The sequence below is a fragment of the Rhipicephalus sanguineus genome, chromosome 3 (assembly GCF_013339695.2).
Source record: "Rhipicephalus sanguineus isolate Rsan-2018 chromosome 3, BIME_Rsan_1.4, whole genome shotgun sequence".
In the NCBI taxonomy this organism is placed as follows: domain Eukaryota; kingdom Metazoa; phylum Arthropoda; class Arachnida; order Ixodida; family Ixodidae; genus Rhipicephalus; species Rhipicephalus sanguineus.
In genome coordinates this window covers 143,215,952-143,234,198 of record NC_051178.1, presented here as the reverse complement: position 1 = coordinate 143,234,198, position 18,247 = coordinate 143,215,952, and the positions used below count along the sequence as shown (strand labels likewise).

At 46.8% G+C, this 18,247-nt stretch overlaps 1 protein-coding gene across 1 annotated transcript; it reads right to left on the bottom strand.

The window, feature by feature from the left end:
* Positions 1-15,846: 15,846 nt before the first annotated feature.
* LOC119385921 (uncharacterized) lies at positions 15,847-17,220 on the bottom strand. Its single transcript, XM_037653285.1, has one exon. The coding sequence runs from the start codon at positions 17,218-17,220 to the stop codon at positions 15,847-15,849; it is 1,374 nt and encodes a 457-aa protein (XP_037509213.1).
* Positions 17,221-18,247: the final 1,027 nt, after the last annotated feature.

Sequence of the window (18,247 nt, the reverse complement as noted above, 5' to 3'; positions counted from 1 at the left end):
CTGCCGCGTCTCTCTCGTCTTGCGGCCGCATTTCGCGGAGATTTTTTCTTTATTCCCTTTTATTCCCATTAGCCGTAGTATTTTCCTTTTTATGACCGGCTTTCTTAGGCACTTCATCCCCGAGAGAGTCACACATGAACGCATCGTTGGTTCGGATCTTAATTACACGGCTCGCTCCCTAAGCGGCGAGCAGAAGGGAGAAATCTGTGGCAGCCCTCGAACAAAACGCAGCCACGCATCCAGACTTGTCCCAAGCGTACGGAGCGCGCCTCGGGGGTCGCTTCCGGCACGATTCCGGCTGCAGAAAAAAATAAAAAAAGATTAAGAAAGTGGGCGAGATGTCAGCTTTGACGTCGTCATTAACGCCTCGACTAAGCGGCTACTGGGATTCTCCTCTGGCGTGTTTGTATAACGAGCACAATCCAATTCACGCTCTCACGCATGTATATGTAGCGATCTCGATTAATATGTTGATGGCGCACGGGTTCAGGTTCTCCGCTGCAGCTTATGAGTGTGCAACGAAATAAAGTTCGATACGTCGCAGGGGTTACTTGGCGGAGAAAAACGAAGGCAACCAAACGTAGGGAAAGAAACATAATTAATCAACGTCAAACCACACTTCACGCACATTCTTGATAAATGTGTGGCGTAACGTCCCCAACGACTAAGCAGTTATGAAACCAGCAATTATGGCCAGCAGTTATCAAACAGAAATACCTCGGATGTGCAGTATTAATCAGAACTAGCAGACAATAATGCCAAGGAAAGTATAGGGGATGTTATTTGCAATAGTTGGGATATAAATGTGAAGGAAGTGGACGAAAAGATAACTTGCCGTGGGCAGGGACCGAACCTGCAACCTTCGAATAACGCGTCCGATGCTGTACCACTGAGGTATGGTGGCGGTCATCCCCCCGTCCACTTTATGGGGTGTATATATGTGCATTTAAACCCGTGGAGTGTTAGTCAGCGACGATCGAAGCCATGACTGCCAGTATGGAACACTCTTTTTCTGCCTTTTGTCGTCACGTGGCACGTCATCTTTTTACGAGCTGGTAGCCGACCAATAATCCCTCGCATACTACCTGAAGGCATCAAGTCTGCCAGAAAGAGACCCTCGCTATGAATGAAGGAAAGAAGATGACTTCTAAGGGCTCGTTTTTCTTTGTTAGACATCACATTAGTTATAACCAACAGACAATAATGCCAAGGAAAGCATAGGGGATGTTATTTCGTAATTGGTAAAAAGATCACGTGCTACGTGACGCCAAAAGGCAGAAAAAGAGTGTTCACTCGCCGCCGTGGCTGCGGTTGGCGCTGACTAACACCCCTAGGTTGAAATGCACATACATACCCTATAAAGTGGACTGGGGGATGACCGCCCCCGTAGCTCAGTGGTAGAGCATCGGACGCGTTATTCGAAGGCCGCAGGTTCGGTCCCTGCCGGCGGTAAGTTATCTTTTCATGCAGTTTACTTTCTTCACATTTATATCCCACTTATTACAAATAACATCCTTTATACTTTCCTTGGCATTATTGTCTGTTAGTTCTCATTAATATTTTGTCTAACAAAGAAAAACGAGCCCTTAAAAGTCGTTGATGACGTCACTAAACCCTGAGGACCAGCTCCGACTGGTGGACAGGGCTCTGGCATCAGCTGCAAGCCATGGCTACCTGGAATAAGGAAGTCACCCACCTCTGGGCGAAGAGAACGCGCGCTTGGTCAGACAATAGTTTAATTTTCTCTCTTTCCTCTGATGTGCAGGTGTTTTCTTATTCTGGTCAGTTTCTGAAACAACCAATAAATTTATCAACTTAAAAAAATTCAGTATGCGAGACGAAAATATAATTAGCGCCGATTGCTAGATGTCATTGTGTTATCTGGGGGAGGCTTCTCTGCGTATGTGATCCACTTCTAGACAGGCGTCTACACTGAGAGCGTATTTTTATGGTGTACATAATTTTAAAGATATCGCCTGTGGTGGACAACACAATTCTAATTTTGGAACCAAGTTGACGAAAGAGGCGGACATTACTTTCACGGAAAATTAAAATGCGGGACCCACCAATGACAAGCTTTTACTAATGAAGGGTTCTTACTGATTTAATTACGGCACATGTTGCTATTTACTAGCATTAGCCTGTAAGCTTCCAGTGCATATCGGCTTCGATGAAGTTTTGTGGTTGACGCCTGTTTTACAGAGAAAGCTGTCATGATATTACAACAACAGTGCTGTAGTTGTCCGCCGCCGCCGCCGGTGTCCGTAACTGCTGTCGCGCGAAATGAAAAAAAAAAAAAAGAACAAGATATCCACGATCAGATAGAATTTGAACCCGGGGCCTCTGCGTGGCAGTCGAGTATTCTACGACAGAGCCACGTTGCTTTTTTTTTTACTTTATTGCCTGTTTCCAGATACGAATTACATCATCAAGCACATAGAGGAAATAACAACTAATGGTGTCAGTTCTACTGGACGGACATCAATTTTAAAATTCCTTGAACACTGTCAAGGGTTCCACTCTCGATAAACTCTCAGGTACAAACTGCTGCGTTTTCTGTAATTCAAGACATTTCGACATGCACTCTCGAAAGTACATTCTTGCGGGCCTTGCATCTGGATCGCGGTGAAATCCCGCCATACTTGCCCGCCATAGAAAATGGATGCCGGTTAACATTATTAAGTCTAACGCTGGTGCTTCAAACTCCTTTGCAAAAAGACCCTTACAGGCGTCATGTCAGGCAAGGAATCGAGTTTAGATATGCAATAGAGCGTGGTAGAAGAGTAATATAACAACCAGGCGTCACACAATGCTAATTGCGCAACGAGTGTATGGCATAAAGCTTCCTACCCACTACAGAGTGCGCAGCCATAATTCTTCATCGTAATCAGCCGCAGCATCAACAAAGTGCACATAATGCCTTACAGATGTGTAGGGGCACCTCGCTTATCCGCAGAAAGACGACACAGTGGGTGCTTCCCTAGTTCGTAAAAATTATGATTAATAGCGTAGTGGATACCTTGCAGGTGTGCTTGTATTAGTAGCCCCAAGAGAGTTTAGAACGGGCTCTAGAAAGGCCGTTCTGGCAGTTTTCACTGTGCTGCGCTTTCCGCATAGTGTTGGCGTTTTTTTTTTAAATAGGCACGTTTGAAATTCCGGCAAACGCGCATTGTTGTTCAACCCAATTCTTTAAGAAAACGACGTTTTATGCATCTTTTATTATACTGTCGAGTATTTTTTTTTCGTGCACATAACGTCGGCCTGTTCAAGTAACCGATATGAAGAATTACAATTGTGCTATCTCTCACATGGCGATGTTTGAAGTTCTGTAAAATAATTATAAACTGTATAGAAGACAGGCTTACGCTGTAAGCCTTACACTCTGGCATAAAAAAAAAGAAAACTTGTTAAACAGGGAAGCCTTGATCACTCGAGGTTTGTTGTCTTGTTGTTCAGTTCGTTTGGTCATGTGGCTGCGTTTTGTTGTTTCAGTGCTATAACATTTAGTACACGAAAAAAAAAGAACTGCAAATATTGTAGCGAACATTTTTAAAAAAATAAATGTGGTTAGTTATGGCTCCGGATACTCCTCTCTTACATAATAATCTACATCGTCAAGTTATCAATAAGAATAAAGATATTCAAAATTTGCGTATGAAAATGCCCATTCACGAAAGCAGTGTTCACACGTCATAAACAACGTTCACACGTCATAGACAATGTTCACACGTCTTAAATGTTCACACGCAAGAAACGTCCACGCTTTACAGGTGAGTTGATCAAGGTGACAACACAACAGTCACTGGGCACTTGCCCGCACATTAAACACAGCTGTCATGAAACAAATACTGATAGGTACAAAAATACGCAAAACACACGAAACATGTGACCAGAAGTCACATCACTGTTACTAGCGAAAATATGAGGCCCATGGCCAGCGGAAACTTATCGAAATATCGAGGCGCGCGCACTAGCAGTTTTTAGAGGATTTAGGAATGCCAGAAAGATACTTATTCACATAAAAAATCATTGTTCGCATTGTTAATTATTAAGTGCGTACATTGAGTAGCGCGCATATAAACAAAGTTTCTGTTTTAGTAATGAAATGGCAGACACTCGCCTTTAAAAAAACACCGCTGATTTTGAAGCAGTGTCTTCATTGCATTGGAAACGGCGCGAGTTTCCGTAATGCTCAGTGAGGAACTGACCCAGCCAGAGCTCCCCACCCCCTTTTTTTTCATTCACTAATTTCTTCGTTTTATTTTGCTGTGTTTCGAGTCTCAACACGCCAACTTATAAACGATGTTCTGCCTATCTATGAAAGTTCATGCCCTCTCATTCATCTATCTATTTCTCTTTCGAGAAGCACTGAGTATAGGGAAGTGATAATAACGGGCGAGACGCCGCCGCCGCAACCTAATTGCCGCAGCCAATCAAGGATCGCACTCAGCGGGGCGCCGTTGGCCAAACTGCGACCGGAAGAGGCAATTTCCACCCGGAAGGAAGGGCGCTTACCAGACGAGCGGGGGAGGCGCCGACGAGTGTCTGAGTCACGCCGGAAGTATTTCTAGCGTCGGTGACGTTTAGTCTGTCCTCTCCTCTCCCCTCTCACGCGTGAACCGCTCGAACTTGCAACCGACAAGTTGCGCAAAAAGTTTGCGAGACATGTGTAGCCGGAATGTTGCGTACCAGCGCTTCACCGTTTTGGCGCTACAAGTCTCTCTACGAGACCTGCGAAAATGAGGAATCCCTGCTTCATTCTTTATTACACATTAGAAAAGTGGAGTATGGTCGGAAGTGGAGCCGGCAATCCCAGAATCATAATTACAAGACCAACGACAATAATAATGAGAGATGGAAAAAGATCTTTGGAACAGAATGTCACTGAGCTAACGTTTCGGCAAGTGGACTTGTCTTCGTCAAGGCAATTCACTTGTGAAAGCAGTCGAAGCAGTGTACTTGCTAAAACGTTGGCTCCAGCGATGTTTGTTGTTCGGGGATCTTTCAACAATAATTATAAGAACAACATAAAAATGAGAACGAAACTATAAATGTCTGTATAAAAATCCGAATGAAACCGTAAAAAAAAGAACGGTCAAACGTCTATAACAAAGTGGCAGAGCATTAACAACGCAAGTCTGTAGACCTATCTCCTCATCGCAAACGCGTGCACAAGTGTAATTAGACGTCTGGCAATGTGAACATATATGAACTTATGAAGGCACATTAACTACCGTTAACAGAATGCTGAATGCACTATTTATGAGAAGATTTTGGCCAGCCTTGTGAGCTAATCTCGGTGTTAGGGAACCAAACCCCTTCTGCACAGAGGAGGAGCGCCTGTCTAAAGCGTTCAGACGAGGGCGAACCGTTTTTTGCGACTTCTCGTGTGTTCTACAGAAGCACTCAGTGCCCTGCCAGCCGAACATTGCGCCTTCTTGAATATTGCTTCGTTTTACAAGACGCATCATTCTCCAACTCGCATTCTTGCGCATAGTGCGAACTTTGAACGGGCTCAAATAAAAGCTGTGAAGTCGTTCACATTGACGTACCGCGCAACTATCAGTACTGTGTACTGATGCTAATTACTTTAGCGAATATGGCATCATATAATTACGTGGACTGATCTGCATGGTATATGCACCGCGAATGAAAAGCTATATCAAACGCATTGTGGAGATGTTTTAAATTCGTAAGCATTTCTATGCGGACTCAACGAGAAAGCTATCTCTCTTTCTCACGTAAGATGATATATATACTATATTTTATTCCTGTATATATTATATTGCTCCACGTGGACGTTATCGCGACCGAAACATTTCCGCGAAGGTTTAGCTTGGCGACAAGTACGGATCCCCAGTTGCGTACTGAAGATTGCTCGTTATTACGCTGATATTTTTTTTTTCTTGCAATGTTACTGTCTCCGCAGTATATCAAATCCTTAAAGCTGTACCAAATATAAGCCGCGTGCTTAATGAATCCGACACAGAACTTGACGAGGTATTAAATTTTGAGAGGCGTTATTGTATATTCAGTGCCGTAGCGTGACTAGCTCAGTCTCTTTCCAGTACTCAAAGATGATTACAACTGGTTTTCCCTGCGAGTGGTTCTTATAGGCAACGCATATTGGAGAGGCGCCATATCAAACACTATAGTCGTAAACGAATGTATAAGCGTCCGCTTCGAGAATGGCACACGGCTATTTCTCGATTATTAAACGCACATATTGAGAATGACGTTGGCAGCTGTGGTCCAAGCAAAATATTCTATACCCATCGCTGTTTGTTTGTTTGTTTCTACGCTAGCTAAAATCGCGACGCAGTGTCCAATCTGACCGGAAAACCCTTTCTTTCTTCTTTTTAAGTGGCAGGATTTTCTTGTCAATATCGATTATTTAAATTCGGCGGAGGTTGACTCATTCCCATGCAGCGAGCTATACTCATGGCGAGTCATTAAGGACAAACGCGTTTCTTCTCGGAAGCGTTTCGATATTTGCGCCATCTGGTGTTGCCTCTACGAAATTGCAGTTGCACGTATGGAGAAACAACTTGGTGCAGGGAGAGACGAATCCAGATTCCCCATTTCAACCATATCTGCGCAATATGGGCGAAATTTCGCCTCTTATTGCAATTTCTGTTCTCTATAACCGTTATTGTTCCGTGACTTCCGTGTGAGGACTCCACGCAAGCTGCTTCCTGAAAAGTTTCGCTTCAGGCCCAATATCCTTTCAAAATTAACTGGTATACTTTTGTTTCCTTCTGTATATACGCTATGGTCGTCGTAGTATTTGCATGAAACATGTAGGGGCGTTTATTTCTGTGTGCTTCAAACTATCTGATAGACTCACTTTGAGAAATATTCAAGACAAGAGAAAAAATATTCGTATCTTGTTAGACTTTATGGAGAAAGCGATACCTAACCTAATGAGTTGTACAGATGCTAAAAAAATTCCCCGGTTTTACATGCGGATGTTGTACAGTTGAACAGTGGGATACTAGAGACGCTTTGCAATGTGAGGGATTTTTCTTTAAACTACCGACGCCTGAACAGTAAAGGGAACATGCCGCGTTGTGTTTATAAATGACAACAGAAAACATTACATTTATGAAAACTCCGGTTTTTGGTACATTCATATAAAACGAAATTTGCATGTTATGCTAATATATTATTGCCCTATCTCTTAATATGGCATTTGGAAATATCACATGAGCTGTTGCTTTTTAACTAAAGCTGGAAAGTAATGCACCACGTTCGTTGGCCGGTTTGCGGGCCGACAAATGCAGTTTATGAAAGTTAGTTTGTTACCGGAACATACATATGAGTCGTAACTTTAAAGCTACAAGTTTCTGAAAGTTAGTGAAGTAACGAAAAGTTGGAGCTCCTCAATTAAAAGATTTATTCGATCAAAACGTAAATTATTGCTTTGTCTCGTAAAAACACAACAAAATTTTAATGAAACCATTTGAGCGGTGGTGTGTCCAGATAATTATTTAGGGGTGCGCGAATGTTGAACTTTTTGAGCACGAATCGAATACGAATAAGACAAAGGACTGTTTTCGATTTTCGAATATCGAGTGTGAATCGTTAGAGTTGCAAATTTTACTCTTTTAAAATAAACTACTGAAACGGCATTTCATTAGGCTGCAGCACGTTGGACATACTTCTGGTAGTGCACTCAGTACACACCATCGTGCAAGAGAATAAACCGATTCACATGTTCACTAAATAAGCGCTCTCTACATACTGTAACAGCAGATATGAAAGTGGGAAAGACTGTCTGTCTTGGAAGTGAGGTGGCAGCAGGCAATGTAACGCTCGCACATAGCCTTTTTTCCTTTTCCAGGCGTCTAAACATTGCTTAGGTAACCTCTTTAGTGGCCATATTTTTGCATTTTATTTATATAAGGCGAAAGTACTACATATACTGCATAACAGGGCTGGAGAGTAAAGCTTGGTGAAAAATAAACCACTCCTGTCGCATGGGCGTGCGCGAGATGAGGCTGAAACGGAGCAAGAAGCTAATGCGCGCGTCATGCTCATTTTTCAGTAGTTACAGTAAGGCATCGCCAATTACCGGGAAAGCAGCGCAACTACGAATTAGATGGCAGTATGCAGTAACCGTGAGCTACTAACAGCACATCCTGACGTGTGCCGCCTCTGAAGAAGAACTCACAGGGTCCTGAACTCACAGGATCCTTTTCGTCTCTGATCAGCTGAGCGATGATGATGTACGGGGGGCGGCGTGACGTTGACAGTACGCGCGCAAGGAAGACCGGAACCTGGTTCGAGTCAACGAACCGCTACAGACCGAGGCGACTATTTATGTATGTAGTGGACAAACACTTTGTCCAACGTGACTGTTTTGATCTGTTACGGTCTGCGCCGGTGTTTTGCCTGTATACTATACTGCAATACTGGGCGTCCGAAACTTGGCAGACAGCAAAAGAACCTTCAAAGGAGGCTAAGAAATCGCCAACGAAGCGCATATGGATGGGAGAGTGGTAGGCGTGACGTGAAGAGACGGGAAGACGAATGGTTTAGGGAGAAAGGCGGCTACCGCGATGTTGAATTCAAGTTGAGTCATGGAATGCGTAGAACGGACAACCGTCGCTGCGCTAAACGCACAATGGCTGCCGCAGGGGCGTAGCCAAGGGGGGGGGTTGGGGGGGTTCAACCCCCCCCCCCCCGAAAATTTTCAGTTTTGCTTGCGTATATATGCACGCACACATACAAACGCACGCACGAACATACATAAAGTATGATTGAACCCCCCCCCCCCGAAAAAAATTTCTGGCTACGCCCCTGGGCTGCCGTGAGAAGGTAACCACAATATGGGCCGCCAAAGGACAAATCGTGGTGAATGATGTCGTTAACGGTCACCTAGACGACTACAGTCTCATTTATACAGGTTAAATATGCAATCATCGCAGCACGCTTCACGAGCTCCATCGATATTAAAAGAGCACCGCTGTTAAAACCCCATCCATGAATGCATGCTCCGTTTTCTCAGATCGCACTACGATATGTAAGCCTCATTTTAGATGCGAAGTATCTTAAGGCGGAGCTCAATCCGGTGGTGGTGGTGGTGGTGTGCGGCGTGACCACCCTTACTACGCATGCGCATACCCTCTCCACACACCTCCTCTCCACTCACCCTCTCCCATCCCCTCTCCACCTTCCCTCTCCCCTCCCCCTTTGCACTCTTCCTCTGAAACGGGGGCTAGACATGCCGAAATTCTCTCCTGCGCAACGCCGCGATGAGCTCGAGCGCATGCGCGTCCCCTCCGCTTCTCTCTCCTCTCCCACGCTGCCCCCCTCTCGCCCGCCTGTCGACCGCGTTCCCCGCTCGCCCTGCGAGAATTAACGGCCAGGCTAGATGGAAGATACGACGCGCGTAGCGTCCCTCTTCGCGTTCCACGACGCGAGGTCGGTAGCATGCGCAACGAACGCCAACGGAACGCGATCGTGCAAGTGCTCCGGCTTCGCATCGCCTCATGGTCCCCTTTAGCGGGAGATGGTGTAATTTTTAAAGACTGGCCTTTCACGTAGCCACAGGAAGGGCGCCGCTCTCACCTCTCACGCTGATGTGAAGAGAACACAAGAAAGATTATGCGGGTTGAATTTTCTGCAGTCAAGACGATGTGATAGCGCAGTCGCTTTAAAGGTCACCAACGCTCTGAGTAAGGTTAACACTGCGCGAAAAAACGAGGACAGGTGGCAAGAACAAGCAAGGCACCACTGCGCCAGTTGTCTCTTGCTCCTTTCTTCCACCTTCCCTCGTTCTTTCGCATAGTGTTAATAATAATATCTGAGGTGTAACGTCCCAAAACCACGATATGATTATGAGAGACGCCGTAGTGGAGGGCTCCGGAAATTTCGTCCACCTGGGTTTCTTTAACGTGCACAAGTACACGGGCCTCAAACATTTTCGCAGTGTTAACCTTGCTCATAAGTATGAACCATCTAGCCCGCAAGAACGTCCCACCAGTGCTCCTTCACGCGAAAATGATAGAACCTTGTTCTGAGCCACGAGATAGATAGAGGTGCATATTTAAAAAATGGCAGAGGAGGTTGGCCTGAAGTTACGTATTCTATTCTGCTAATTAACACCGCAGAAAAGAGAAATAGAGAAAAATAATGTCGTGAGATGTGGGCGACGGTGACATAAGAGACGATTAAACCTTACACCGTTTAGAGAGCCATATCGCCGACGCAACTCATCGTCCGTGCTCACGAAAACTCTCAGGGATCCGCTATGGATTAGTCTAAGACGGCTTGAAGGCGAAATTCATCTTTTTTTTCTTCTCAGTCGATGTATTGATCCTCTCCCGCTCCCTCCGAAAGCTTTCTTTAGCTAACGTGGTTTTGCACTGCCTCCAGTATCGGAGGCACTGCAAGCTTTCTGCTCATCATTTGGTTTTGCAATGCCTCCGGGATCTGCCCACCTTTAACCGCGCGATGATTTCGTGTGATGACGTCATCATATAACGTCATGTTATGTGACGTCATTATGACGTCGTAACCGTCACGGACGTCGCAGCGACGTCATAGGGACGTCGGAAATTCTGGCGATCTCTGACGTCATTATGACATCACATGGTGACGCCACCCAGCCGCAATCTTTGATCACTTAACTTTTTGCGTCGTTCGTGTTAACGCGACGCCGACGGTCACTTTTCGCGTTAGATGAGGCATGTAAATGCGATGCTTCGGTAAATATAGGCAAAAAAGTAGCCACTGCAAGGCCTCTTCTTTTCTTTCGTTTCACTAAAGCGCGGAAGAAATCCCGACACTTTCGCCCTACTGTGCCATAGAGCGCGGTGGCGATGCGAAGCAACGTTTCGAAACTGTCACAGGGACCACACACAGCACTGAAACGGTGGCAGAGCGTACTGATGACTCGTCTGGCTAACTCCGATGCGTGTGTCGCGCTCATGTGTATAGTTATCCGCTGTCGTTTGACCGCGGAACCTGCTGCCGCATGAAGCTGATCTTCTAGTTGTGTGCAGCACGTCGCCTGTCAACGCCGTCACTGCCGGGGCGCTTGCTGTACCATGTGCGCGTTTGCGATAGGGGTGCTCTGCTTCTGCCCGTGCACGGGTTCGGCGAGTATCATGTTTAATCAGCTTGGCGATGACAAGCTCTTTTCGTTTCTGCAAGCGACACGCACTCTGCGTCTGCGCGTATGAGGTAGAGAGGGAGATGCTATTACCGAGGAACATGTGCGGCGGTCTAATACGTCTTCAATCGATCACTGAGGCCAATCGATTTCAAAAACAGTAGCAATGCGCTTTGGAAGTCCTCGCTGCGTTTTGTTACGGTGCAAGTATCTGCTGCTCTGAAAATGGTTTGTTGCCCCGTTTGTGTTGCACAGACCGAAGAACATGTTGTTCTACGTTAAAACGATCACAAAATCACAATATGTGTTCTATCATTCCACAGTTGCAAGAGTTCATAGTGACAGATGGTAGTGTCTGACATCTCAATACGATGAGAGTATGGTTCTGTGCAAGCCACTTTTAACTAAAGGCGGCTCAGTAAAGTTGCGTCACAGCGGAAGAGGCGCGATGAACAGACCAGCTAAAGGCATTTAAGCAGATAAGGTGTGCATTGCCTTAACATTTTTTTGTTGTCCCTAGGAACATGGAAAACAAGAAATTATTTTTGTAATACCGCTTGTGGTACTTAGATCCAGTTCATTCACTTAATTTTCTGGGCTTCACGTCTCACAGAATATTTGGACTTATGTTTGACTGGTTAGAAAGTGCTATGGAGTGGAATATTATGGGATGAAAAATGACATTTTTTAACTGTGGGAGACATGAACAAAGTTTTCAGTGCATTTAAACGTTCACATACTCGAGTTTACTGAAGACACCTTTCTAGTCTCTCTTTCGATTTGCTGAAAAAAAAAAGTGCGAACTGAACTCGTAGTAAGGCCCACAGAAAAAGATCTGTAAAAATGTATTGAGCTGAGAGAGAGAGAGAGAGATACGAAGAGGAAAGACAGGGAGGTTAACCAAGCTTTGGCTCGGTTGGCTACCCTGCACTTGGGGTGGGGGAAGGGGAAATAATAGAAAAGAAAGGGTAAAGAAGAAAGAAGAAGAGTATGAAAGGGATGGATGAACAGTTTGAAACTACACAACACGAACTCGCGCTGTTAGTTCATAGGCGCTCGTGAAGTCCTGTGGTCCTCAAGAAGCACAAGAGGGCTTTCGTGGCCTTGCGCATATGCGAGACCGTAGGCCAAGGTCCCAAGATCTTCTTTTCTGTCAGCGGTCTTGAGTCCAGGTGACGGAGCTTGACTTCCATACTACGTCGTTGAGCTTGGTATGATGGGCAGTGGCATAGAATGTGTTCAAGCGTCTCCTCGCAGGCGCAAATGTTGCATGCCGCACTGCTGGCCATTCCAATGAGACTCGAATACGCATTCGTAAATGCCACGCCCAACCACATGCGGCACAGTAAAGTTGCATCGCGTCTTGAGAGCCCGGATGGCAAACGAAGTTGTAAATTCGGGTCAATCGAATACAGGCGCGCGTTGGAAAAACCCGGCGTATTCCATTGTAGAAGAGTGATACGGCGTGCGAGTGATTGTAGTCGCCACGCGGCATCTTTTCTCAAGAGTGGTATGGGTGTCCGCTGGTCTAGGTCATGAGCCGATCATGCAGCTTCATCCGCGCGATCATTGCCGACAATTCCGCAATGACTCGGCAGCCATTGAAATATAATGTCATGTTCTTTCTCGAGTGCTTGGTGGTAGTCGTGCCTTATCTCGTACACGGATTGTTCGTGTAATCCGTGCCGTAAAGCAAACCGTAGTGTTTGTAAGGCTGACCTGGAGTCGCAAAAGATGGCCCATCGATTAGGTGGCTGCTGAAGGATGTACTTGACCGCACCTTGAAGCGCTGCGAGTTCTGCGGCTGTCGACGTCGTGATGTGCGAAAACTTGAACTGTAACAGTACGTCATCAGATGGAACAACCACCGCTCCGGTAGAGCTGTTGGAATTAGTGGAGCCATCGGTGTAAACATGCTTGCGGTCAGTGTAGGTTTCTTCCAACAGACGCAAAGACAACTGCTTCAGGGCTAGCAGTGACATGCGTGCCTTCTTAACGATTCCAGGAACCGATAAGCACACGTCAGGTTGATGGAGAGTCCACAACGCAGATGCCGGACGCATCGCAGGTTTGAAGCCAGGTGGTAATATGTCGTAGTGTTTTGTCACAATACCGCAGAATGAAGCATGGGGCCTCCGCGCTGGCAAACACGCTAAATTATGTGACGGTAGCCGTGACAAATGCCGTATGTACGCTCTCAGCGTCTCAACGATGATATGAGTTGCGACCGGCTGTTCTTGTGCGATAGCGATAGTTGCAACTGTCGATGAGCATCTTGGAAGGCCAAGACATGTCCGAAGTGCTTGGGCTTGCACGCTCTGTAGTGCACGGATGTTAGTCTTGCACGTGTTGGACAGGGCAGGAAGGCTGTACCGTAGAAATCCGAGAAAGAGGGCTGTATAAAGCTGCAGCATTGAATGCACGGATGGTCCCCATGATTTTCCGGCAACGAACTTAAATACGTTCTCAATGCATATGAGTTTTCTCTTCAGATGTGCGACATGGGGACTCCAGGTTAGGTCGCGATCCACGATGACACCTAGGAATCTATGGCTGCTCTTATAAGCAATTGAGTGGCCTTCGATGCACACTGGGTAGAAGCACATCGGTTTGCGTGTAAATGCCACTGCTGCACATTTTTCTGTAGCGATAGTCAAACCTTGCTGGCGAAGGTATGCGGATGTCAATGTTGCCGCCTTCTGTATTCTTGCGCGCACTTGAGGCCGTGTCACGCCGGACGCCCAGATGCAGATATCGTCAGCGTAGAGAGATATATTAGCCGTCTGTGGCAGCGTTTCGGTGAGCCCCACCAGAACTAGGTTGAAAAGAGTCGGGCTCAGCACGCCACCTTGTGGCACCCCACGACTTGTGAAATGCTTATTCGTAGGCCCACCTTCTGTTAGAACGAACATGGATCTCTTTGTGAGGTAGCTTCTTACCCATCGAAAGACGTGACCTCCAAGTTCTGCTGCTTCGAGAGCTTCGAGAACGGCCTCGTGGGTCACGTTGTCATAGGCACCTTTCACGTCTAAGAACAGTGCTACCGACAGCCGCTTCTTAGCTTTCTGCTGCTGAACGGAGGTAACCAAGTCAATGACGCTATCGATTGAAGATCGACCCCGTCGAAAGCCAGCCATAGCATCCGGATAGATGTTATAATGTTCTAGGTACCATTCCATGCGTGTCAGCAGCATCCTCTCCATGACCTTGCCGACGCAGCTTGCTAGTGCGATGGGCCGGTATGATGCCAAATCCAGCGAAGACTTTCCAGGCTTCAACAGAGGTACCAGGCGGCTGCACTTCCACTCGTCGGGGACTTCGCCATCATGCCAAGATTGATTGAATATGTCCAGGAGACAGCGTTGTGCCTTCGGACCCAGGTGACGTAAGGCAGCATAGGTCACTCCATCTGGACCTGGGGACGACGAGCGCCTGCACGTGTTCAGTGCTGCATGAAGTTCTTCCATAGAGAATGGAACCTCCATTTGCTGATCTCGTGCAACCGGAACGTCATGTGGTAACAGGTCGGTCGGTATAGCGATGTCCCCAGCGATCTTGGCACAAAATTCACCGGAGACTTCAAGCTGTGAGCGACGTTGATGTAGTGCCAGCGCAGCGAAGGGATGACGCTGTTGCGGATGTGAGTGAATGCCTTGAAGAGTCCTCCATACGGGGGACAAAGGCTTGCGGGGATCTAGCGAATCACAGAAGCTCTTCCATCGTTGTTCCTGAAGTTTGTGCATACGACGCTGGATTTTCTTCTGAATGCGTCTGGATTCTCTGAGGTCATAGATGGATTTCGTGCGTCTATATCGTCTTTCGGCACGCCGGCGGATAGCTCGAAGTTGCTCCAACTCTTGGTCGAGTGCTGTACGTCTCGATGTTTTCAAACACATCTTCGTAGAAGTCTCCATCGCATTACGAATCACTTCTTCAATTGATTCCGGCGGTTCGTGCATGCACTTGTCCTCCACGGACATCTGATACGCTTCCCAGTCAATTCGTCTTGAGTGTCCAGGAGAAGGAGAACCGCCCAAGCCTCTTACTGTCACGTACGTGGGAATATGGTCACTGCCGTGAGTTTCAATATCTGTGAACCATTGAACTTTCGTGACAATACTATGCGACACTAATGTCAAGTCCAGGCAGCTACTGTAAGCTACTCCTCGGAGATAAGTCGGGCTGCCGTCGTTCAGCACCTGAAGTCCGTGCTGTGATGCAAGATCAACAAGGCTTGTGCCTCTTCGATTTGTCCTGACGCTTCCCCACAGTGGATGATGGGCGTTAAAGTCGCCCATCAATATCCAAGGTGCTGGAGTCGTTGCAAATATATCATTTAGGATCTGTTGGTCAAGGCGACGCGACGGAGGTATATATGCGCCTATCAGTGTAACGACAACTTCTTCTTTTTGACATGTAGACACACGTAGTGATTTCCTTCGTTATGCTCTACTCTTTGGCGAACATACGTGAGCTCTTTACGTATATACACAGCAACTTGACTTCGCTCAATGCATGACGAAGAAACAAATGTTTCATAGCCCGACAGTCGAGCTATTTTTGAAAAATGTGGTTCACAAATGACGATGATGGGGAACTTGTTCTCAAAAACGAACTGCCTAAATTCAGACATTCTTGACTGCAGACCTCTGGCGTTCCATTGAATTATGGAAGCACCCTTGACTTGTTCTCGGAAAGGCGGATGTGTTGTATGGTGTGCCATCTTGTTACTGCAAGCCGGCAAGTACTGGTTCGAGTGTGTCCAAGACTTGCAGTGCGCATTTAGCGGCAGGTATCTGCAGACTAGCCAGGAGAGTGCGGATAACACTCATCAGCGACCTCAGGACAGAAAGAACCTGGACCTCTTGGGCGGATAGACTGCCTGTTGTTGACGTAGCCGTTGTCGACTGTGGATGCTTTGGTTCCGTAGGTACGTGTGCCCGCGGTAAAGCAGGCCAATCACTGTCAGATGCTCTCTTTTGCGCCTCAGTGTCTTTCTGCACCTCTGGACGAATCACACCTGGCGGTGGGGGCGGGGGCGGTCGCTGTGGTCGTGGCGGCGGCGGTGGTGGCGGTGGCGGCGTAGGTGAAGGCACATTTGGCAGATGACTGCTTTTTCTTTTCTTCGAGCACCGTCGTCGACGGGAACGCCGTCTTTGTACAACCGTTACTGCTTCCTTTCGTGAGGATCCATCCTTCACCATTTGCCTCAGAATGCTCCTCTCCTTCTTGAGTACTGGGCAGTCTTTCGATGAGGCATCATGGTTTCCGCTGCAGTTGCTGCATTTTAGGAGAGTTGCTTTGCAGGCCTCTGCTTTGTGGGGTTCGGCGCATCGTGGGCATGCTGGCTTGTTGCTACACACGCCACTAACATGGCCCAGTTTCAGACATTTATGGCACTGCAGAGGCCTTGGAATGTAGGGTCGGACAACGTGACGAAAGTGACCAACCTTCACATGCGATGGGATGCAATCGCCTCTGAAGATCACCTTGATGCAACGGGAGTTGCCAAGCCGACATACTTGCAATATGTCCGTGGCCTCAGTAGCTGACTTTATCAGCACAGGAAGATCTGCATTCGGTATAGAAACGTCGACGTCATAAATGACGCCCGTCGTCGTGTCGCTATCCTGCGGGATGTAAGCACTGAGTCTGATGTCTCCAAGCTCCGTAACATTTCGCAAGGTATGTAGCGCAGCCGGGTGCTCAACGTCTATGGCCAAGATATTCTTCCGTGGGTTGAGTCTAATATCTTGTATCTCATTAGGCACGATGGCTTCGAGTCGTGCCGATATCACTTGCCTGTTTATGTTCTTCAGGTTGACCGAAGAGTCAACAGGAACAAAGAGTATGGTATGGCGTTTACGACTGCAGGCAGCCTTCACGGTAGAGATGCTAGCTGGCGAAGACGCACCGACCATTCGCCGTTTAGCTTTGCGCTTCACTGCAGGGATGAAATTGTCATCGCTGTCTTCACTACTCGCCGTGTACAGTTCAGTGCTGTCACTGGTGGTGTCGTCATCTCGGCTGTTGCGCTTCCTTGAGGTTGACGTCGAAGGCGGCGCCAAGTCCGGACTGCGTACGGTGGGGTCTGGATCCATCGCTGCACGCAGGAGAGCGATGATCCCCGGAAATTGTGAAAATTCACAAATATAATGCCAAACGAAATGAGCAGCGTTCGGCAAGGTCATGACGTAGGGTGACACGTTGTCAGCTTAGACTCTGTTTCTTTTCCTCTTTCTTTCTTTTTGTTCTATGAAAAGCGCGAACTGCGCGCTAGCTGTTCCTCCCCTGCAGACAGTTGGGATGTGACACTGACGTGAATCAGACAGTCCACGGAGAACAGAAATAAAAACACACATATGTATGGGTGTTGAAGCGTCAGACACGCCATTCAAGATTGACATGATAAAAAAAAGACGTGAAAGGACACTAGGTGAGGCGCGTAAAGTGTGATCAACCAGACTTTCTGCGCTAAACTGACGAGACAAAAATCTGGTGCTGAATTAGGACATCATTGAGGGGATCACCGTATATGTGGAGTTTTCTGCGATTAGGAACGGTATATATATATATATATATATATATATATATATATATATATATATATATATATATACACACTCTCAGAATGGGTTTCTTCTCCCGCACTCTTAGCAAACGACCGCTTAAAACAACGCATATAAGGCGGAAAGTAGGTCGAATTTTCGACGCTTATAAATGGCTCTCTAAGCGGCCTACTTATACGGTTCTTTCATGCGGCCCCTCTTTATGCGGCCTCTGGCTAAGCGGCTCTTTCTTATACGGCCTAAGTTTATGCGGCTCTTCCATATGCGAGGCCATCTCGTTGCCAGAAGGCCGTTTAAAAGTGACCGCTTAAAGTAACGCATACCGTCGATTTGGTTAAGCGGTATTTCAGGTCAAATCTGTCCGGCTTATATACGGCTCAATATGCGGTCGATATATATGCGGTACTTTTCGCAAATTTTTAGAAAAAAAAAGAATTCTTACATTGTAGTTGATCGTGCAGTGTTCCTCTTTTTTTTTTGTTCTTTTCAGCCTTCCAACTCATGAATATGCATTTACACATCACAAGAACACTGCACAGAGAGTCACGAGCCATGTATC